The sequence below is a fragment of the Ictidomys tridecemlineatus genome, chromosome 8 (genome assembly GCF_052094955.1).
Source record: "Ictidomys tridecemlineatus isolate mIctTri1 chromosome 8, mIctTri1.hap1, whole genome shotgun sequence".
Taxonomy (NCBI): domain Eukaryota; kingdom Metazoa; phylum Chordata; class Mammalia; order Rodentia; family Sciuridae; genus Ictidomys; species Ictidomys tridecemlineatus.
Window position 1 is genome coordinate 45324341 of NC_135484.1, and position 24044 is coordinate 45348384.

The 24044-nt window shown below is 33.9% G+C and overlaps 1 protein-coding gene across 2 annotated transcripts in view; it reads right to left on the reverse strand.

Annotated features, from left to right (window-relative positions):
- Positions 1 to 211: 211 nt before the first annotated feature.
- Rfx6 (regulatory factor X6) overlaps positions 212 to 24044 on the reverse strand; it is a 51169-nt gene continuing 27336 nt past the window's right edge. For both annotated transcript variants that reach the window (XM_078019338.1, XM_005336081.3), the window contains exons 7-19: positions 19819 to 19926; positions 15982 to 16059; positions 15753 to 15866; positions 14379 to 14428; positions 12621 to 12780; positions 11602 to 11746; positions 10835 to 10944; positions 9649 to 9766; positions 7867 to 7989; positions 7012 to 7218; positions 5381 to 5893; positions 4469 to 4681; positions 212 to 1665 (exon numbers count right to left, since the gene is read on the reverse strand). In XM_078019338.1, the coding sequence (XP_077875464.1) occupies positions 1490 to 1665; positions 4469 to 4681; positions 5381 to 5893; positions 7012 to 7218; positions 7867 to 7989; positions 9649 to 9766; positions 10835 to 10944; positions 11602 to 11746; positions 12621 to 12780; positions 14379 to 14428; positions 15753 to 15866; positions 15982 to 16059; positions 19819 to 19926 (2115 nt within the window). In that variant the 3' untranslated portion in view covers positions 212 to 1489. The remainder of the gene's footprint in view (positions 1666 to 4468; positions 4682 to 5380; positions 5894 to 7011; positions 7219 to 7866; positions 7990 to 9648; positions 9767 to 10834; positions 10945 to 11601; positions 11747 to 12620; positions 12781 to 14378; positions 14429 to 15752; positions 15867 to 15981; positions 16060 to 19818; positions 19927 to 24044) is intronic.

Sequence of the window (24044 nt, forward strand, 5' to 3'; positions counted from 1 at the left end):
AAAACTTATAGCCAAAATTCTTAAAGCTGTTTTGTTCACTATTTCATTCCAAGATTTTAATTTTTCCTTCCATTGTACTCTCACAATATTACTAGTGCAAGGAAGAGAACATTTAGTTTTCTATTTCTCATAATTTGTTACCTTTCCAATCTTTTTCTGCTTAAATAACTAGATATTACTGAGCAAGCTACTAAGCAAACAGCAGCAACACTTTGACAAGTCCTTAGGTGTTTATTGCTTGCTGAAAACAATTCCACAGTTTGTTTTACCAAATTACATCATGACATATAATGGATATTTAGAGCTTACTGATCACTTTATGATGTACCTGAGGCCAACAGTATAACCCAATACTTAATACAAATAAATGAGGCCTATAATAAAATTATAGAAGTCTTGTCAAGTTCATGGAAGTCTCCTATTGTAGGCTATAAATCTTACAACAGATCTTTCAGCCAAAGCATATGGAAAAGAAAAAGAAAAAAGCCAGGCAGAGGGTCATATCAAATTGTAATTATTTATATGTAATGAATCCTTCACTTGTGAATTAGCCTTTGCATCCAGATGATCCCTGAATATTTATTCACTCTTAATTTGTAATCAAGTAATTAAAGAACTTGATAAAAGATTACTTTTACATCTGAGGAATTTTAGTCTACAGGTCACAATTTCTTTACTGTTATGCACTTTAATTTGATATGCAAATATTCTTAAATTATAGTGTCTCAATCAACCCATTTCACTCTTTCATTTGATATCCAAAGCAGCTCTTCCTGCAAATCTCCAACATCCTTCAAAAATGGCACCAGCCCTGACAGCAATCAAGCCTTTAAAAATGTTTCCATCCATTATTTCTTTTATTTCTTGTCTTCTTGAAAAGAAGAGTAAGTAATTTATCATCTCTATTCAGTTACATATAATTGGAATACTGCTATGTAACAGAAATCATCACTAATGCAGAGGAATTGAAGGTCAAGCGACTTTGGTCGAGGCTGAATTGAATTAAGTCTTGATGTCGTAAACATTTCCTTAGGAGGTAGAATATATATATTTGACTGTTTGTCAAATAAGGGAATAGTAAACAATGATTCTGAGATCCTAATAAATTAAAGGTATTGTAAAGGCATTAAATACACTTTTCTCCTTTTTAGAAACCAAAAATGAAGGAGCATAAAGATTCTCAATAAATTAGAAAGTAAAATATTAAATCTTCATAGTTGAAATGTTTGCATATTCAATTCTCCACTGGTTTCATTTAATAACGTTGGAAACTATGATTACTAATGAGATCACACTTAAAACTATTTGTGTGTAAGGCAAACTATGCAAGAATATCCAATCACTTAGGAGTTATCCATATACCAGTGACTTGAAAAACAGTGTCCAGTCACTGCCTGCTTCATTTTGTTTATTCTCATTGTAGACTGAGTGAATAATGATATCTGCACAGTAGAGATTTTTAGTTTCACCCCCACCCAACATTGTCAATTTAAGTGCCTCCAGCTGCTGTTCCCATAAACACAGTGTTGATGGGTGGCAAAGAGGACACCATTTCTCTACTGCTTGCTCCATGGGAGTCCAAGGTTTCTTGCACTGGATACTGACTGGAAGTTCCATACATACACTGGGATGAAGAAGAAGGAATTGGGGTTTGCAAGCTGGAAGCTGTAAAGGAGGAAAATATAATCACCAATTGAAAACCAATTGACATTTTCTTTTCTCTGCCAGTGATACTCTCTTTAAACTCAGCTTCTGTATTTATTTTTGCATTTAGTGTACACCTACCTGTTCGAAATTTAAGTGTATATAATTTGCCAGGGCAATCATCTTTTATTCTATTTTTTTTCAATTGGCTACTTTCCCAGAAATTGTTGGGTTTTTTTTGTAAATATTTCACAAAGGAAACTCAATATCATCTTAAGTCCTACCACAAAATATATCCCCTACTCTAGCTCCTGAATTATTAGAAAAGTACACTGAGTGAGGAGAGATGGAATTTATCTCATTTTCCCTTATCCCCTACTCTAGTTCCTCAGCTGCAGTTCAAACCACTACCTTCTCTTCCCTGGACTGATACAGCTTACCTCCTAACTGTTCTCATGACTTTTGCCTTTGCCTCATTCTCTTATCCTCCAGAGAACAACTGCAACGATCTTGCTAAAATGTAAAGCAAAACCATATTCTTTCTTTTCAAATGGTATAATGGTTGCTCATACTCTTGGAAGAAAATTCCAGCTGTTGGCCCCGGTTCATAAAACTCTTCATAGGCAAATCCTTGCTTTTTGATTTGTTTTGTTCCTTTTTCCCTTCTTTACTATGCTCAACCCACACAGGCTTTCTCCCTGCCCATTGAAATTGTCAATTGTGTTCCAGTTTCAGAGACCCTGCAATTGCTGTTCCTCCTTCCTCGAACTCAACCATCAGATCTTCATGTCATTGCTTTCTTATCACCCTACTTCGATTTAAATGTTTCTGCCTCAGGATTCCTATCCCAATCATCCTACCTGAGCAGCTTCTCTGTTACCACCTGCCATGTTGCCCTATTTAATGGATCTCAGGGAACCTGAATTTATCATTTTAAGTCCTGTGTTCACATATCCATTGCCTTATTTTCCCCATCCTAGAATGTTTTAAACTTCCTCTAGGCAGGGACTATGGCCTAATCACCCCCATATCCTCAAGCCTAGAATGGACTCTGACAAATGGACCATTCTAAAAACAGCTCACTAACTTCCTCTCCAGCTCTGCATTTCCCTCAGTTATGGTCGCTGCCTTCTCACTGTGAGATGACACATTCATGACAACTAAGAACCAGGCTATACAATTAAGGAAGCCTATTGTGGGCCCCAATTACCCCTATAGCATTTACTTACTTACACTGCTCCCTCTTTTCAAACCCACTGTGCAATCTACTCGAAAGCCAGCTCTGACAACTTCAGCTTGGAATCTACCCTGCTCCCAACCTGTGTTCCATCAAAGTGTCCATTATCTCTACAGGTAAACACAACTAATAGTAGCAATGGCAACGTGGCACGTTTCAGTCTCATGGTGAGGAAACTTCCTGAAGTGGAATTTTCTGCTTCATTAGAGTAACCTAGAAGCAATGACTATTTACAGATAGCAGGAGATGGGTTCTCAGACTTTGCTCAGGGAGCATTTGTGACAGTCACAGGAAGGGAAGAAGTGCTTCCTACTGAATTATTAGAAAAGTACACTGAGTGAGGAGAGATGGAATTTATCTCATTTTCCCTTTTTCTCTGCTTGGGTGCCAATGCCCTTTACTTATGCTAGTCTAAAATCAATTCCACTGGATGATTTCAACCATCTGATATAAATATTAACACTCTGATTGATACTGGTTGAATATATACTTACCCTGTGATACCTCATTAGTAATTTCAGAAACTAATTTATATATTTAGTTTCAAAATATATGTTTTCAGTGATAACATACTAATTAATTAGACAAAATATATGTATAAATTTCAATTTTTGTTTTATGTTTGCTTTTAGTATTAAGGATTGAACCCAGAGCCTTGCACATGCTAACATGTGCTATGGAGCTACACTTCTAGTCCCTAGATTTAGTTTTTCCTCCTTCTTCACTCACAGATTTATTGAATTCCTACTATGTGGCAGAAAGTTTAAGAAGTGCTGGTGATACATCTAGTACAAGCTGATGAATTTCTTCATAAGTGGGGCTCAGTAATAGCAAATGGGTTGGAAGAAGCAGCTAGGGTTCTACAAGGCAAGTCACAAATTTCCACATTTTTATTTAAATAGTAAATTAAATTAAGTTAAATAGAAAAATTTTATAGCAATGCTTAATTTCATTTGTTACAAAATTGAGAAAATTCTAGTAACTCCTTAATGGGACACCATTTTTAAAATTTGGGGCTGGGGCTGGGGTTGTAACTCAGTGGTAGAGCACTTGCCTAGAATGTGTGAGGCACTGGGTTTGATCCTCAGCATCACATAAAAATAAATAAAATAAATAAATGTATTATGTCCCTTTACAACTTAAAAAAAAGTTTCAGAGTGGTTTCAGGTAGTGATGGCTATTATGGGACCTAAAAGAGACAAGAGTCCAACAGTAATCAAGAGACAATAAGAAAAAAGACACCATCAGAGTCCTCCTAAAACTTACTGTCTTTTAAACTGCACTTGACAGGTTATATTGATTTTTTGCATTCATAAAAGATGCCGACTATTCTTTTGGAAAGAAAAATAGACCCAGCAGTAGATCTCACAGCAGTGATATGTGGAATGAGACCTAGAAAATTGTTACTAACAGTATATTCAGATACAAAGATGCAACTTCAGATCCAAAGTAACAAACTGGCAGCAGAAAGGTACATGCCCAGTTCACCTCAACAGTTTATACTAAGTGATGCTGCATATTTGAGGTAAGCCCCATTTAAAAGCCACTTTTTAAAAAACATTTTCAAGAACTACTAAAGTAACTTACCTACTACTGGAGTCCGACACGCAGCTGGAGATGATGCATCTGCATAGAACGAACTAGTCTGCTTTCTACTGCTGTCATCTAAAATGTTAAGTGGGTCATGGATGTCACTGTATGGAGGGAGTGAGCGGATGCTGCTGATGACAGAAACATGTTGATTCACCATTGACCCGAGCCTATGAGACTCTGGGTAGTTTATATTGCTTCCGTAGTAGCCTAGAAGAGAAAGTGTTGAGAATGTGCTATTAGCTTATTACAAAGAACAGTCCAGGAAAGAAAAAGCCACAAGGCAATTGGGCAGAGCCTTAAAGATATCAAACTATAAATATTACATCTGTTTACTATAGACTTGGATGTGCTTATATGGATATGGTTTACTATGTTAGGTTTGTGCTTTTTTTCAAAGAGGAATTGTCACATTATAACTTTGAGACATAGACTGCACTTTTGTTATAATTTACTTATCCAAATTAATAAGGTCTGACTACACAAAGCTAATTTTGGTGGCTGAAGGCATCCACAGGTCTTTATAGTGCCCTTCAAGATTTTATTGGCCTAACAGTTTTTGTCTCAGTCTTAAATCTGCTTTTAGTTCTTTTGAAGAACATTCTCCATTAAAAATACTTTCAAAGGAAAGATCATTCTTTTCCCTGCCTGTTAAGGCTGGTCTCATGTATGTAGTTTGACATAAGGTCTTTTTTCATAATGTGTGGCATTTTAAAGAAATGTGTACAACTTCAATAAAGCCACAAAAAATAGGGAATAATCTTTGTGAACATATCACACTAGATGTCTAAGACTCCGTGGTCTTTAGAAGTCTTACATGAGCTGACATACTACTTGGCAGAAACCCAATGGCTGATGTTGACTTACTGTCTACTCAAAAGCCAGGAAAATTCTTTTAAAAATTCATACCGTTAGGTGAATTAGAAGGCAATGTTGCTCCTTGGCAGCTGGCAGCCCCTGTGTTGTTCAGGAAATTGAAGGTTCCTGTATTTAAAAACTGCATACTATGTGAATCTTGGGCATGTGAGGATGGTCCATAGCTGGAAGGTGGCCGAGAATTATATGGAGACCCAGCGCAGCTGCCACTGAAAATGTCTCTAGAAAGCTGCTGTTCAGTCCAGGCCATGCATCGACTATGCTCAGCACGATGAGGATAGAGTCCTGGTGTGGGGTGGGGCTGTGCCCTAAACACAGTCTGATAGTTAGAGTTGGCCCCATAAAAGTCATGGTTGTTTTGAGAGAGAGTAGGATAAATGGTCTCTGGGTATGTTGAGCAATGTGATGCAACTGAGAGTACTGGGCCCACACTTGGGGGTCTCCCTGCCATTGGCCCTTGGTTAATGACACTTCCTCGACTGGCCATGGCTGGAGAAATAGGTGGTGTCATCAAATGTCCAGTACCCTGTGAAAGCTCCATTTGACCTGGAAAGGAATTACCAGAGCATTCATTTAGTGGCATATTAAAGTATATGGGCTTGTATCTCTAAGAAATATTTGTAAATATATTAGCATGACTTTTTCCCCCCCAACTTGGTTCATTCCTACCCTCCAAAAATAACCAGAATGGAGAGCACAAAAATGCAAATTAAAAATATATGCACATCTTCACAATGCAGGTATACGTTACAGCCAGAGTGAGTCTCCCAGAGAGAGTCTGGAATGGCTTTTGTACTCCTATAGATATGAAGATATTTAGTACTCACACTTGCAAAGGGCAAGGGAGTCAGACGCTCAAATTTCTCCATAATTAAAAGCAAGCTGAATGTAAAATGGTTTGGGGTGAAAGAAAAATGCACTAATGTCAAAATGGCATGGCTTCAAAGCCATCAATTTAAAACATCTGATGAGCCATGTGGTTTATGAATGGCAACAACTCCCTGTGCCTTTGATTTTCCATGGGTGGGAATTAGACCACTGAAGGATAAGGCCCTTACAGGTTCAAAATTCTGCATATCCAACGAATTAATGTACATAAAAAGGTTTCAAAAAAGGCACAAGGCAATAGACACATTTAAAATATTCCAAGTAGTTAGTCCAAGCCATTGAACAGTCTTTGACACAAAGTGGACACTAGACCAAAGGGCAAAATTATTGTAATAATTATCCTAGAATGACCAAATCTACTTTTTAATGGAAGAGAAATCTCACCAAAGACCCAAAACAAATAAGTGTTCCCTTTTTTGATCTTTAAAGCATCTTAAGGATTTTATGGTTACCTAATCTAGTTTTTCCTCCCACTAAAAGAAGAGGACTATTCATATTTCTAATATAACTTACCAACCACCCAAATATGATACTCATGTTAGTAATAGCATTAGTTAAAATGTGAATGGTAATTGCTTTAAATACAAAAACACTAAAAAATTGCACAAAATTTTAACTAAAATATTTGAAATCCTATAAAATATTGCAAACCAATTAAGGAAACCCTTTTTATTCTTGGAATCCCTAGAGGTTAGGAGTTTTAAGGAAAGTAAAGGAAGAAGCTCCTCTGAGACACGTGGAAGTCCAGGTGGTTCTCATTGTTGCTCCACGGGTACCTGTGAGTGGCATATTATCTGTGTTCCCAGCAGGGAAGGGGTGAAGAGCAGGGGGTAGGGCTCCAGGGTGACTGGATGGCAGAGGAAGGCAGGCTGTGTCCACGTGGCTTTCATTCTTCACAGTGTCACTGGAAACAGAGCTTCCTTTATTCCGATTGGCCAGAAAGCATGAGCTTGGCGAGGCAGTGAAGGCAGCTTTACTTGCATCTGGAAAGAGTTTTTTAAAGTGAGGAAGCTTCAATCATTCCCATATTCCTTGTTGATACGCCAGCAAATAAAAGACACTGAGAATGTTTCACGGGTAAAGTAATTAATCTGGAAATTCATAAGCCAAGTTTTCTGTGGGAAATAAGTTGGGTAGACCTTTGTTCTTGGCAGTGTGGTGCTGGGTTTTATTAGCTGGTTATTTGTGAGTGTACATGTATTCTGAGAGACACCAAACAGTCCACTCCAAAGTCTTCAAAATGAAAGTTTTCACATCTCAAATAGATGTGTTTCCTTTTTTCTCTAAATTCCTGAAGAGCTTACTTATATGTGAAATATACCACATGGGTTATCTGGAATTATAGTTATTTTTTGAACTACAGTCACTTCTCCAGCTTCATTTAACTTTTCAGAAGTTAAGAATGTCAATTTTGTTAACTTCAAAGTTTCCAATGAAAAAACTTTGACTAATCTATGTATAAATGGAAGAGAAACAGCATTCTGTTCATGTTAGTATCTGATGTTAGTAGTGGCATGTTTGGAAAAAAAACTCTGAGACTATTATGAACCCACTTAACTTGTACACATGCAAATTTTTCAACTTAAGTTTAAACAAAGAAATATAAAAATCATACTACTTATTTATATTACCTGAATTCTTCATATACTTGTCCAATAAATTCTGTAATTCCTGCTCTTTGTCATTATTAAACTGGGTCTCCATAGCCAGGAGAATGTATTCATCGAGAAGCATTCGGATCAAATGGAAAGAACCTTGTTTATGAATGGGAAGAGGGGAGAGCACATGGTAAGGTGGAAAGAAGAAAGAGGGACCCAGGAGAGAGAGGGAAAGAGAAAGAAAAGTGAAGTTATCTTTGTGACCATCTCACCACACTTTACAAGGAGCAACTGAAATAAACAAATACTTGTTGGACTTTAAATGACCTGCAAAGACCAACATGCTTAACTTGGGTCTCTAATCTTTCTGTGTACCGCCTGCCTAGCTCACTGTGTATACTGTCCTGCCAGCTCTTTGGCCACTAATTACATCAAAGGAAAATACGGATGAAAGTGAGACATGCTTTATGCTTTAAGAGGGCACACACTGGAGTGTGATAAGGTTTAACCTGAGGAGAATGAGCTCTACTCTGCTCTATTTCTGTTTACTTTGTACTGAATAATCAGACAATGGCCAGAATGGTCTGAGAAAAGTATTAAGAAAAGATGTCTTTCTAGCTTGAAACAAATATTATTTGGTTTTGAAAAAAAAAAAGCAATTTTCACATGAAAGATGCACTGGAAAAATTTAAATATCTTTTTAGCTATTCAACAGATTTCCCAACAAGTCTTTTTATCATAATAAGATCAAGTTTCAATCTTATATATTTTAAGAAATCTAAAATACAAGCAAGTTTATTTTAAATAATAGACACAGTGTATTTTGTTCATCCTTCAGCACAAGTTTGCTGGTTTGATTTAATTGCATTGGACATTAAATTTTAAAACTTAGTTAATTGCAATCTATTTGATAATGTGACGATATCTTGAAATCAGCAACTACTAAACACAGAGTTACTGTCCATAACTTTAGCATTATAACTATACAATGGGAATCTCAGAAATTTTAGAAAAAAGAGAGTAGCCAATTTTTGAAAAAGCTAATTTGATCTGATTTATTTTATAAGTCATTGAGATCAAGAAAGGGAGTTCATAAATTTAATAGAGTGTTGCTCTTCCATTCCTGGAATACAACTATACAGATGCCAGGAAAACAGATGTAAAAAAAAAAATGGCCATATTAAAATGAGCACTATCTTGAAAATAATGTCAGTTATTGTTTGTTGGTTTAACAAAGACAATTTATCCAAGTACCAGTGTGATTTAATGATAATGGCTGCTGTTCATTAAGTATCTACTGAGTTTAGCAACTTGTTTTTGTATACATCATCTTACTAAAGCATCTACATAGTTCTTAGGAAACGAGTATTCTGCACCTTCTTCAGTGAGCAGCCTGGATTAGGTAAAGCCACAGCTGGAGGGAAAGTGTAGGATTTAACCCAACATGAAGTCTGACTCTACAACCAAACTCATAACTACCATTTTCTTTTTCTTTTTATAATAGTTAATAAACTTTCTTTTATTGAATAAAAATTCCAAGTGTTATTTACTTCTATATTAATGCATTTGCATTACTAGTTTTCCATTTACAGTTTTATTTTAGTGACATTTAAATTTTTCAAACAATAGATCTTATTAGCTCTACATCATTTTAAGTTCAAAAGAGATATATTGTTATAACTACTATTTTTTACTAGCTGATATTCATACAGTGTTTGAGAAGTGATGTGGTCATAGACTTAAAAATAGACAGCAGATGTGACTGGGGATGAATGGTATAACTCATGTAAGGCTTTTATAAGGCACATAGGATACCAAAACTGGATGCATTGTTCAAGGTGAGATTATGCATGACTCGAGCACCAAGAAAGCTCCACTTCAGCAAAAAATCCTGGGCCCTCTTCTTTAATGATCTTCCATTTTGTTTGCTGGTCTAAAAGAAAAGAAACAAAATGAAACCACAAAATCTGTCATTTCATCATTCCGTGTATCCTATGTTAGATCAAGGTAGATACACTGTCTAAATGGACAGATGGCACGACATGTTCTTTGTTTCATCAAATAACATGACCTGTCCAGGGATTTTAATTTTGGCCTGTCTTTGCTTCCATTTTAAGGGTTAAAAAGTATACTCTAAATAACATTGTTTCTCAATAGAATTAGACAACAAAATGAGATACTTTACAAAATGTTTTTATCTTTTAATTTTCTGATAGAGGGTTTAAAAGAACATAATATAAAGTGTGAAAGGGGTTTATATATTTCCGTGAATGATTAACAGACTTCTCAGGTCTTGAATGAAAATCTGTTTTCCTTCCAGAATGAAAAAACGTCCCCAGACTATAACTGGTTTTCTTGATATGAATAGCTCACACCAACTGGTGATGGATATATTTGTTCTTATTGCCTTGCTTCATGATGGATGGCTTGAAAGTTAACAGAAAAAAAAATGAAGAAGACAAATAGAAAACAAAAAATACTGAGCTTTTAAAATTTAGTATTATAAAAAGGTAATATTGAAAAGAATATTTTCTTTCAGCATTTATGAAAACTTGCTTTTTTAAAAAAAAGGACCATATCTTTCCAGTTTCTGAGTTTATCTTTCACTAATGAAGTTACTCAGGTGTAACTTTCTTGATTGACAGGGAAGGAATATTGCTCTTGGTTGGGAAAGGAGAAACAGTATTAAACCCAGGCCCAGAGCTTTCAAATCTGGCATCTCCCTAATTTAGATATTTGGGCTGCCTTAATTGTAGAGCTTCAGAATTTCCCCCAAAACATTTTTATACAGTCTTCCACCTTTAAAAAAAACAGACAAGAAATTACAGCCAATTTAGCATTTATTCTTAACAAAAAAAAATTATTTTCTCAAATCTGTTATTAAAAAATATCTTAACAGTGCTGAAGTTGTAGCTCAGTGGTAGAGCAGTTGCTCATGTGTAAAATAAATAAAATAAAGGGACAGAGACAACTAAAAATTTTTTTTTTAAAAATAAAGTACCTTAATAACTCTCTGTTCTACTACTGTATCCAACCATTCAATAAAAGCCTCCACGGTGGCATTCTTCTTAAGGAGATCCTTCAGTTCTTGGAACACAATGACAGAGTCTTCTGCCATGTCAAAAAAGAAAAGAGAAGAAAGAAGAACATTGCATCTACTTTGAACCCAAGAGAAAACCTAGAATTTACAAATCATTAATAATTTTATGCCATAAAACGGAAAGATAGATTAAGTGAAATGCATGAAGAGAACTTATTCAATAGCCTAAGAACAGTAACAAAAAATGCATAGTACTCTATACTTTAATTTTAATAAGTATGTCTACCTTAATAACATTCAAATATAGGTTTATGTGTTATATATGTATATATGTATAGATATATTCAGATACTAGAGAATAAGAAAATTAATATCGTTAAATATTCATTTTTAACTTGGTGTTTTTATTTTATGGAACAGATTAGTTGAAAGCTAGTGAAATAACCAAGTCAAGGTAATTAATTTCCTTCTTTCTGAAGATCCTTGATTCTTTAGAAGTTAAAAACTTGTCTATAAAGAGAGCTTCTTAGATTTCACCTTGCAGCCAAGAGCCATTTGGCAAATATGATGTTTTCGGTTGTCATAACTAGGGGATGCTGCCACTGGTGTCTAGTGGAGAGAGGCCAGGAATGCTCCTACAATATCCTACAACGCACAACACATTTCTCCACAATGCCAATAGGGCCAAAGTTCAGAAACCGTGTTCTTTATAAAGAAAATGGACTTACGTTCACTATAGATATCAGATTCAGTGTCTGCGCTACCAGAAATGGTAAGAAGGGCCTGAGATCCAATACTATTCAAGTCAACCTTTTCAATATCAGATATCATAGAATTCACAACATGCTGGTCAAAGAGAGCTGGTCTTGCAATCTGCACAGAAAAAGTAAAAAGATACTACACTATATCATTTATCATCTATCTAAAGTTTTATCTTCAACAAAAATAATTCCTTGAGGGAAAAGAATCAAGCATAAATTATTTTTTCATCTTAAAATTCAAAGCAATAGCTGTGACTTATGATCATCTCTGTTAAAGATTTGAAAATTTATTTTTAAATTTAAAATTTATTTATTTATTTATTTAATTTGCCCATGGTCACACAGTAAGGATATTAAAATGTTACATTTCTTTTCTGAAACTATCTCCAGTTAGTCTTTTAAAATTTAGGGGACTAAAAACCTTTAGAAAGTAAGTAATCATTTGGGGCAGTAAAATTTATTTAATAATACATGGTATTCCTAATTTAAGAATTATGTCTGTTCTTCTCTTATCTAAAAGAACCATAATTAGTAGCAGTTTAAAGTGTGTTGCATGTGTGATTTTCACAATATCAGATTTCTCATTCCTTACAACCTTAACTTGATTCACACGATAAGTATTTCATGTTTTGTTTGCATGTTTTTTTAAACTTTTGATTTTAAAATAATTTTAAGTCACAGAAAAGTTGCAAAGATAGTGCAGACTTTTCACATACCCTCCATTCAGCTTTTTTCTCTGGCATAAGCATGGTACATTACCAATATCAATATTTCATTGGCACAATAGTATTAACTATGGCAGGAATTTAAATTTCAACATTTTCCTATTAACATCCTTTTTAGCTCTGATATTGACTCTAGAATTACATACTGCATTTTGCATGCTATCTGTTTAGTTTCCTTTAGTCTATGAAAGTTCCTCTGTCTTCTCTGATCAAACGATTCATTTTTTATTTGGTTACTCGACACTAAACTTACCCACCTACCTGAGCAAGATGTAAAAACGATGTTTGTCGCTTCAGAGAAGATACAAATCTTCGCACAATGGGTATTTTCTTGTCAGTTAGGGCTTCTGGCAAGTTTTCCAAGGATGAAACAACCCACTGTTCCCAATTTTTAGCAAAATTTCTTATATCTGCTAGTAAGCTAAAAAGAAAACTGTGTTAAAGCTACATTGTTTTAAAAAAAGAAAAAAGCATTAAGGGTGTTTTATATTAGCTTTATATAAAAGCATGAATTTGAAGTGAGACAGCCTCAACCTGGGTTTGCCATTTATCATCTTGATCAAAATATTCAATTTTTTCAAGTTCCTCCTTTGTTAAATAGGAATAAGAACAGCATCTGGTCACAGGATTATTGTGAGGATTATATGAAATAATTCATGGAAAATGCCCAGGTTAAACTCTGGAATTCAGGGAATACCTAATAATTAATGCCTTTTTTTGGGGGGGGGGATAAAGGGAGATACCAGGGATTGAACTCGAGCATTTGACCACTGAGCCACACCCCCAGCTTTATTTTGCATTTTATTTAGAGTCAGGGTCTCACTGAGTTGCTTAGCATCTCATGATTGCTGAGACTGGCTTTGAACTCTCCATCCTCCTGCCTCAACCTCCTCAGCTGCTGGGATTACAGGCTTGCGCCACCACACTCGGCTAATGCTTTACTATTAACATTAGCTCACAGTTTAATCATTTTCTATAAAATATATCCCTGGGAAAATGTAAGTATAAGCTTGATGTATATATCTTAGCTTATTGAGAGACATCACATTAGGATCATAACAACATTTTATGCATTTAATATTGATTTTAGTAATAGCAGGATATCTGTTATTACTAAATATCTGTTATTAATAAGTATTAGTAACATACTTCTATAATCCAAATATAATTTTGATAATGAATTACCAAAAGCAGACTAATTTTAGGCCCAATCTAGAAAACTATTAATATTGACTATAGAGATATTATAAGATATTAAAGATCAGTCTAAAAACTTCATATCTTATCTCAACAAATATAAATATATTTGGGATGGTACATGTTTTGAGAATCAGTGACATGATACAGAAAAAGAGTAGGTAGGGTTTGGAGTCAAAATCGAGGTTTTGCTTTTTACTCTGGGAAGATAAATTAACTTCTTTCTGCTCCTAGGTTCTTCATTTGAGAATTTTGGGAACATACAGTACTTCAGAGTTAGATGACACATTGTGTGTAAAGAAAAAAATCCAATTATTCAAAGATAATAAATTGGTTAAAGTACAGTGTTCTCTGATGCTGGAAATTTATGATACCACTCGAAAAGATAATGTTGATCTCCATCTATTGAAATGGAAATGTTCTTAAATTGTACCACTGTAGTATGAGTACTATGGTTCTATTTGTAAAAAGGTATATATTTCTAGATATACCTTTAAGAATGTCTGTGAGACAATAATCTCAGACATTAAGAATATGGTAAGTTTGAAGCTTTAATATGCATTTATGTATGTTTTTCTTCTCAACAATGAACAGCTCAGATTTGTTATAAGAATTAAATGATTTATGTAGTCTCAAAGCCTATGTTGTATTTACTACCAGTCAGCTATTATTACTATTTGAAACAGTCTTGTGATCAGATGCCTGCCACTAAGTTAGCACAGATATCCTGCTATGACCCAGAAATGCTAGATATATGTTTTCCTTTAACATAAGGTATAAAGGTATAAAGTGAAATTATTATATTTTATTTACTGAACGTACCTTTCAGGCATTTCTTGCATTGTTGCGGGAATGAGAACATCTGTAAGAACCTTAATAACAAGCAGAAATGAATTAACATAAATCTCTCCTTAGTATTTCTATGGCTAAAGACACATTACTTGTTAATTGCTTTTCTTCTTAGCTTCCTACATAGTAACATGATTACTCCTTTCTGAAAGTTATAATTTATCTCTAAAATGAATGTGTGAGTTGTATGTGGATGCATATGTTAATTACCAATAGATTGGCCTTGGTAAGCATTTAATGTTTATGGAATAGAAGCTGACCACTCTAAAAGTGGGATGAAGATCTGGCAGAAGACCACTTTGCAATGTCCTATTTACTGTGCTCACTGTGCATCCATGGGTCCAACATGCGGAGGAGAAACTAAGTTTATTTAATGATATTAAACTCAGGATTTTTGTGTAGGACTAAAAAAAAAATCAAAAAAACAAATGATCATGGTATGTTTTAAAAGTATGTCTTAGAAAAGCTGAAAAAAACAGTTTTGCTTTGATGGTGGCAAATGTGTGTGCATGTGCATGAGCCCAGGTCTTTTTGATACTCTTTCAGAGCTACTGCCTCTGTTTCACCTCTGGTTGCCTGCTTTGAGTGTTAAGCATTAAAGACGATCAGTTGGTACAAACTGAATCTTCTCCCTCTAAATAATGGTATTCTTATTCAATTCAGAAAAGCAGACACTCCTTGCTCTCTTTTTCCCATCTTATAACTAACAAAGAAAATCCTGCACTTATTTCTCCATTGTCTTCTCCTGTGATGAGTGATAACTAAACAGAAAATGAAAATATGAGCTCCCACATTCTGGCTTAGGCCAATCCACCTTTATTGGATCTGCAAATGTGTACCTGGACAGAGTCTGCCTAGCTTCTGCTTTAATTTCTGCAAAGCTAAGAACCTGGAAATGGCAACTAGCTTGCTAATAAGCTTGTTTTTTTCATGCCAACTCAGATCTGGGGACTCTTATTTGGGTTAAGAACAGAATAGGACATAAATGCATTAAAGTTAGAATTTTTCAGAATAGTTATTAGTTATTAGTCCTAAAATTCTGCTTTTCCTGAAAACACTATTGTGAAATAGTCACTATATTATTTTAATCTGAAAATACATTAGAGAGTTAATAAAAATTAACTAAGTTTTCATATTTTGGCAAATATATCACATTTAGAATCATTCTTGGTTATAAACAGAAATTAAACTTGTTTTTCTTGATATAAATTTCTATTAAAATACATAAACCATTAAACATGCATGATTAAATTGCTTATAGATAGTGTACGTATTACAAGAATTTATATTAAAATGTTATTTTAAAGAAATAAATGGTTCACATTAAAAACACTCTAAAGAGTTTACCTTATAAAGAATTGAGTCACAAACACAGAATATGTCAATGATAACAGGATTTTCAAGCAGGGGAAGAAGGTGATCAGGCATTCCTTGCCAAAAGTGTAATAAGAAGTGCTGGATCTAGTTGTAGAGCAAAATACATATGTTAAAATTTTCCTTTAGTATGACCTCATTAAGAACAGGGCCTGAAAATATGCATAATATAGTCAAGAAAGCATTCGTTTGTCATCCTTACCTCCTCAAAGTTTCCATTAATTGCATTGTCCAGGATACACTGGCAGTGAGTTTTGTACATCATTATGAGAGTATCAACCTATTTCAAGAAAGAAAAAACTTAAGAAAAGCATTCTGTAATAGTACCTTTATTTGTTCATTTATTCTACACACATTTTATAAGCTTGGCTTTATGTTGTGCACTTGGCTTTATGTTCAATGCTGAGGATCAAAACTGAAGGCAAAAATTTTATTCCAAGGGACTCTCTGCCTTGTGAGGGGAGAAAGGCAAGAAAATTAGAAACTATAGTACCAGATAAGAACAATGGGGGAAAAAGTAGTTATCCAGAAAACTGTGGTCCAAAGTAACATCCTAATATTCTGCCTAATAAGAAAATGACTTTTATTAGGAAAATAAACATTAAATAGTAAAATACATGAGCTGGGTGCTGTGGCACATGCTTGTAATCCCAGTGGCTTGGGAGGCTGAGGCAGGAGGATCTCGTGTTCAAAGCTAGCCTCAGCAACAGCAAAGTGCTATGCAATAGTGAGACCCTGTTTCTAAATAAAATAAAAAAATAGGGCTGGGATGTGACTCAGTGGTCAAGTGCCCGTGAATTCAATTCCTGGTAACCCCCCCAAAAAGTAAAATACATGAACTCTTCACACAGTTTTATTAAATGGATGCTTGAAGCAATGTGGCAAAGTGGTTTCAAGTTTTGATTCTGGAGTCAGTTCAACTTGAGTGCCAAGCTCCCCTATATGACTGACCAGATATGATTACACAATTTGCTCTATTTCTTTTTTTTTTAAGTTGTTGATAGACCTTTATTTTATTTATGTATTTATATGTGGTGCTGAAAATCCTAACCCAGTGCCTCACACATGCCTGGCAAGTGCGCTACTGCTGAGCCCCAGCCCCAGCCCCAATTTGCTCTATTTCTGAGCCCTAAGCTTTTTAAGTAGTAATACTATATTACTCATATGGTGTTAATAAAGTCAAACAAAGTATGAGGAGCTATACAGAGAACTGTGCCTGGCACATAATGAGAGCTTACTAAATATTATCTAGAATTAGCAATAACATTAAATGATGCATTTACCAGAAAAAAAGATGCTTCAGATATTGAGTGTCTATTATGAACAGTCTCTATTTCCAAATTACTATGGATATTTGACTGCATAGTTTAAACAGTTCTGAACAGTTTGGCTGGGGATGTAGCTCAGTGTCACAGCAGCTAGATTCACCCCCAGCATGGCCAAAAATGAAAAATAAAAAACTAGCAATAAATATAGAAATCTTTAAACATATTATAAAACTTATAAAGGATTACAACAAGATAAATTCAAAAATGTTAAAAATGAGAGTTTATTTCTTCATTACCTGAATTTTAATCCTAGCTCTAAACTGCTCCTTCCTATGTGACATTAGACAAGCTACTTAACATGCATGTGCTTTCATTTCCTCATCTGTAAAGCTGACATGATATATTGTTAAAAATATAATAGAGTTGTTATGAGGTATAAATGAATTAGTACATATAGCGTGGTCAGTAGTACATGTCAAAAAATTAATGGATCACAATAGTACCTAGGGTAGTGGTGGTGATGGGCCTGTTCCATCTCAACACTTCACATTTGTGTCTCTATTCCTGCTGCCAAGTGAGAGCACACACATCTGTGTGGTCTAGTTCACAATGATGTAGGTCGTGATGATGAGAGTTGTTAACTACAGGAAACCACTAGCAGGATATTTTATGATCAATGCACATGACACTTGCTATTTGGTAGGCAATGCTATTTTATTTTTATATGTAACACCAAGACACATTTTTTAAATAAGAAGACAAAATGAAATATGGAAGGGAAGTTATAACCACCATCAAAAATTTATCCTTTGAGCACTAAAACCTACTAACTAAAAATAAGCTCTTATTTCCAGGAGTATTTCTAATTATTTGTGTCAAAATGAATAGCTTTGTACACAAGTCATCAAAAATTTTTAGTCCTACAACTAGTACTTCATCTCCCTGGGGTCAGCTTCTCACTGAGTAGTCTCCATTCATCTGCCTTAATGACACAGGTGGTTCAAATGTTTAGCTTCAGCCACACACTCTTAAGAATTGACAAGTTACCTGGGGAATTTGACTACTGGCTAGAAGGTGAAAGGGCTCAGCTGTCTTCAAGGGACAAGAGGTATGTCAGTCTCTAGTGTTCATGAAAGAGTTCACTAGGGAAGAATTTAAAAACCAGAAGTCATAAAGCACTTGGTACCTGAGGTACCAGTCTTTCAAAGTAAGATGTAAGGAATTCTTTGGAGGGTAGCAGAGAAAATAAAATCAACTATTGGAGTAAGTTCTCTATTTTTCTTTGTTACTTGCTCTCCCTCTTCCTCTTTCTCTCACCAAATATATTTACACAGTAAATATGTTCATGATATGTTTGCATGTAAACAATACTTTCCACACACACACACACACACACAAAAAAAAAAAACTAACAATATTCCCTCAAAGAACTGAGGTCCCACAGATTCCATGGTTTTCTCCACAAGCTGCTACACATTAGTATTTGCTGTCCATTTCTGAAATATGAAGTCATAATATCACACACTATGTGTGTATGTTTAAAAATGGTGATGACTTTGAGAATGTGACAGCAGTAGAGAAGGAAATGGACATACTTTAAGAAATTCACATGAATTTAGCACCTCAGAATCGCCTTCAATACTTTGCTTACTCTCAACTGGCAGAGTATGTGTATCATCACTACTAACTCTACCAGGTACTCTGCATCTCTACTTATCTATCAATAGTTCTGTTTTTTCATTTAAATCTATGTGATGTTTTTATTTACTGTTTCTACAAAAATCTCACTTTTAATGTGTTTTGGCATTATTCATATCCCTCTATATTTGTACCCCCCAAATATAAATTGACTAAATAAACTATGAAAGACGTTTTCCTTAAAAGTTAATAAAAAGAATGATCTTTAGGGTTGGGGTTGTGGCTCAGCCGTAGAGCACTTGCCTAGCACATGTGAGACCCTGGGTTTGATCCTCAGCACCACATAAAAATAAATAAATAAAATAAAGATATTGTGTCCAACTATAACTAAAAAAATAAATATTAAAAAAACTTTTAAAAAAAGAATGATCTTTAGCTGAAAGAAACATGTAGAAATTATGACGCTCTGATTTAACAACGGTTCCAGCTCTTAAACAGCCAATAGGCCCTCAATAATTAATTCTAGAAGTACAGAAATAGAAGGGGATTTAGCCTTAGACTTTACTGTACAAGCATTGAAAAGTCATATTGAGGAATAGTTATAAACTGAATCCAATGAAGACGTGTTTTCTTTAACTTTTAAAAGAATTACAAATGTAGGGGAACACAATATTTTAGAATTTAAAGAAGTCTTGGTATCATCTTGTACAGTCATTGCATTTTCTAACTATCTCCCACTCAATGCTAGGAGCAGATTCTGCCCTACAGAAATGCATAACGATTATTGAAATAATATGATGTTAATTGAAAACATAAATAATGAAAAAATTGCATGTGATAGACATGATCTAGTATTTCTTCTTCAATATAGAGTTTTAAATAAAAAATTATCTTCAGCCTTTTAAGGTTTATTTTACCACTTCTGATTATCTACTATCATAGAAATGGTAAATAATTAATTGGAAAGTGTTTAATCAATGCTAGTAAACATTTGTCTCTCCTATAAATCAATCAATTCTGTTTGATTATGCAGATTTCTAACTGCTTCCTGCAAGTGCCATAAGATTCCTAGCAAATTGAGATGTGGAACCAACATATCAGAAAATCAATGCAGAAGTATTTTCAACTGATACCTTGTCCTTCGAAATGCATCCTTGGTACACAAGGTGTTGAGCGCTGGGGAATTCTGGAAGAAGTGTTCCTGTTTTTGAACTAAGTGAATATTTACGGGTGAAACCACCCTATAATTTAGGAAAAATAAAAAGAAAGAAATCACGATTAACTGTATGGATCCAAAATACAACTCTAATAAAACTAGAAGCACATAGATTTTATTCTTCATTACCCTGAAAACTATCATAAATGAAGAAATTTGAGTAAATCATTTAGACTTTGCAACTGAATAAATTAGACACATCAGCCAACTTCTGAATCTTAACTTCACAGAATATTTTCCTTACTATTTTGAACTTTAGTTTTAAAAATTTGTTAATTTTCACAACTTTTAAATAACATTTGTTATTTGTATGTTTCAGAAGATTTGCCTTTGATATTAATGGAGCTACTAAAATTATTTTAACTACAAAAGGATCAAGAATGTCCAAATCCAACTTTTTCATTTACAAAGTAAGTAAATGGGATGATTAGAAGTAAATGAACTCAGTTTCAGAGGTAATTAAGTAATTACAGGTGAAATTTTGACTGGCACTTAAGTATTCCAATTTCTAAACTAGGAATCTAGACTTCCCCACATGAACATTTCCCCACCCTAAGTGCAGATTTTTGCTGTTCTTTTGCATATTTTAGGGAACACAGACCACTAACCGTTTTTAGAAATTCAGAAAAAAATACAAATAAATAATATAAAATGCTGCAGTGTTGATGTACGGAAAGAAACCTACATAAAAAATGAATGCATATTCATGACAGAGCTGGAGCCCATCATGGTGCTCAGGACATTCACTGATTGTTTCAGCTCCACAAACAAAACTTAAGCAAACTGTATCATAATCAAAAGTATGAGCAAAGAATAAAGTTGTGAATATTGTAAATGAAGTAAAGTATTCCTGAAAAGGATACATTTTTGTACTTCCCAGTTTGTTGATTTTTATTTCTGGACATTTTATGTTCATCTCTTGTCATATTAAACATGTTTACTAGAGAAGGACTTATTACAGACAGAGGGTGGGTCTCCACCCTATCATATCATTCCCAGTCTTTGTAGGCTTTTGTAGACTTATCCTGGCCTATAGGATAGCAGAAAAAGTAGGGAGAAATTTTGAGTCCTTAAACACCAGATTTAGAAGCTCTGATTTCACATTGACTGATATAAGGTTTTAAAGGAACCTTTTATTAAACATATAGTCGAAATCCATTTCTTTAAAATTAGGTTACAATTTTTAGGCTTAACTTCTATTATCAGGTACAGTGAAGAGTTATTCTGATAAAATAACTTTTAATTAACAAAGAACTATGACATAAATAATAATTATAAACTGATATAATAATCTCAAGCAACTGTATTTAATCTGTCTTAATAATTCAAGATATTTTTCAAAGACTTTCCATGCTTTTAGTTTACCACATATAAGCACTATTTATCATTTCACTGTCAAAGAATGCATACTGTCATTCAATAGGAAAAAAAATAAAACAGAATGAAAGAAAATGAACAATCTAACTTTAAGAAAGGAAAAAATAGGACAAAATATAAATCTAACATTTAATTTATAAACATGACAAAAATGCACTTAAATTCTAATTTTATAAAAGTTTATACTTTTTCTTATACATTTTATCTTGGACAAAAAAAATCTTGTCTATTCATCCCAAGATGTAATTGTGAGATAAGGAAAAATATGTAAACAAACTAAAAATCCAATAATATACAGTACTATGTTAATTTATTAGGAACAATAGTCTCATTTTTGCTAAAGAAATATATTTAGTAATTAAAAATCTTTCCTTGAAAGAAAAAAGTAAGAATCCTGAAAGATTTAACAGGTTTTATCAAGAATTCAGCAAATAAATCAAATGTATGAAACAATGATATTTCAAGAGCTATGTAATGTTTTGAACAAGTAAAAAAAAAAGAATTCAGCAAACAGATAATATCAAACTTAAAATAAAATGGACAAATTCCAAAAGCTACCAAGACTGAATCATGAAGAAATAGAAACCTAAATAGACCTATAATTAGTAAGGAGACTAATAGAAGGAAACCACCCAATATAACAAAAGACATGTATAAACAGCCCACTGTAAACATCATACTTAATAGTGAAAGACTGATAGCATTTTCTTCTAAGATCAGGACAAGACAAGGATGTCTATTACTCATAGTATATCATAATGGAAATACTAACCAGAGCAAGGAAAGAAAAGACATCCAAATTGGAAAGGAAGAAATAAAATTATCACTGTTCATAGATAATATGATCTTATATGTATACAATCCTCAAGATTTTACACACACACACACACACTCACACACATACACTCACACAAACTTGTTAGAACCAATAAATTTGGCAAAGTAGGAGGATTCAGAATGAGCATATGAAAATTAGTTGCACTTATGTACAATCACAACAACTTGAAAAGAAAATCAAGGAAAGAATTACATTTACAATAGCATAAAAAGAATAAAATACTTAGAAATTAACTAAGGGTAGAATTCCTGTACAATGAAAACTACAAAACAGTACTAGAAGAAATTAAAGAGTTAAATGGAAAGACATTCAATGTTCATGGATTGGAGAATTTAATATTGTTAAGATGTCAATATATCCAAAGTCATCTATAGGTTCAATGTAAAATCCCAGTGACATTTTTTCAGAAATCAAAAAAAAAATCATCCTAAAATTCATATGGAATCTCAAGGGATTCCAAATCCTAAAGAACCAAATGGTCTTGAACAGGCAGAGCAAAGCCAGAGGATTCGCACTTCATGATTCCAAAGCTTACTACAATTTTTACTTCAAAAAGCTTGATTTAAAGTTAATAATAAGGTGGACCTTTCATATCTAAATCATCAGGAAAAAAACTACAAAGCTACAATAATCAAAAAGTGTGGTACGGTCATAAGGATAGACCTCCAGAATAATGAAATAGAACAGATAGCCCCAAAACAAACTCCCACATATACTGTCAACTTATTTTCTACAAGGGTGCCATGGCCATTCCATGGGGAACTCTTTTCAATAAATTATCCCCCAAACTGGATATTTACATATAAAAAAGGAAATGAGACTCTTATCTAACATTCTCTACAAAAATTAGCCCAAAAGGGAAAAAAAATCTAAATGTAGGAGCTAAAACTATAAAACTCTTAGAAGGAAATATGATAAAACATTCATGACCTTGAATTTGAAAACAATTTCTAGGATATGCACAAAACACAGGCAATGAAAGAAAAAATATACAAAACTGAACTTAATAAAAATGAAAAAATTTTGTGCATCAAAATACAATACAAACAGGGTGAGGATATAGTTCAGTTGTAGAGAGTGATTACCTAGCATGTTCAAGATGCTGGGTTCAATTCCCAAGACCACATAATAGATAGATAGAGAGATAGATAGATAGATAGATAGATAGATAGATAGATAGATAGATAGATAGATAGATAAACAATACTATAAACAGAATGAAAAGGTGACTTATGGAATGGGAGAACATCTGCAAATTGTGTGTGGATAAGAGGTTAATGTCCAGAATATAAAGACAACTCTCAGAATTCAACAACAACAAAGCAAACCATTTCAATTCATAAATGGACAAAGAACTTGATGTGCATTCCTCCAAAGAAGATACATCAATGGCTAATAAACACATGGAGCTATGTTGGTTGTTACTAATCATTAGGAAAATGCAAATCAAAGCCACAAGATACCACCTTACATTCATTATGACAGCTACCATAAACACATACACCCACACATACAGAAAACAAGGGTTGGCAAGAATGTGGTGAAATTGGAATCCTTGTGCACTATTTGTGGGAATATAAAATGATATGGCTGCTATGCAAACCAGTATAGAGGTTTCTCAAAAAATGGAAAATGGAATTTCTATGTTATCAAGTGGATAACATAAATGTGAGGTGGTATCTTGTGGCTTTGATTTGCATTTTCCTAATGATTAGTAACAATCAGCATAGTTTCATGGGTTTATTAGCCATTTATGTATCTTCTTTGGAGGAACGTACATCAAGTTCTTTGTCCATTTATGAATTGAGATGTTTGTTTTGTTGTGGTTGAGCTGTAGCAGTTCTCTTTATATCTGGACATTAACCTCTTATCCACACATGGTTTGCAGATGTTTTTTCCCATTCCAGAGTCACCTTTTCATTCTGTTT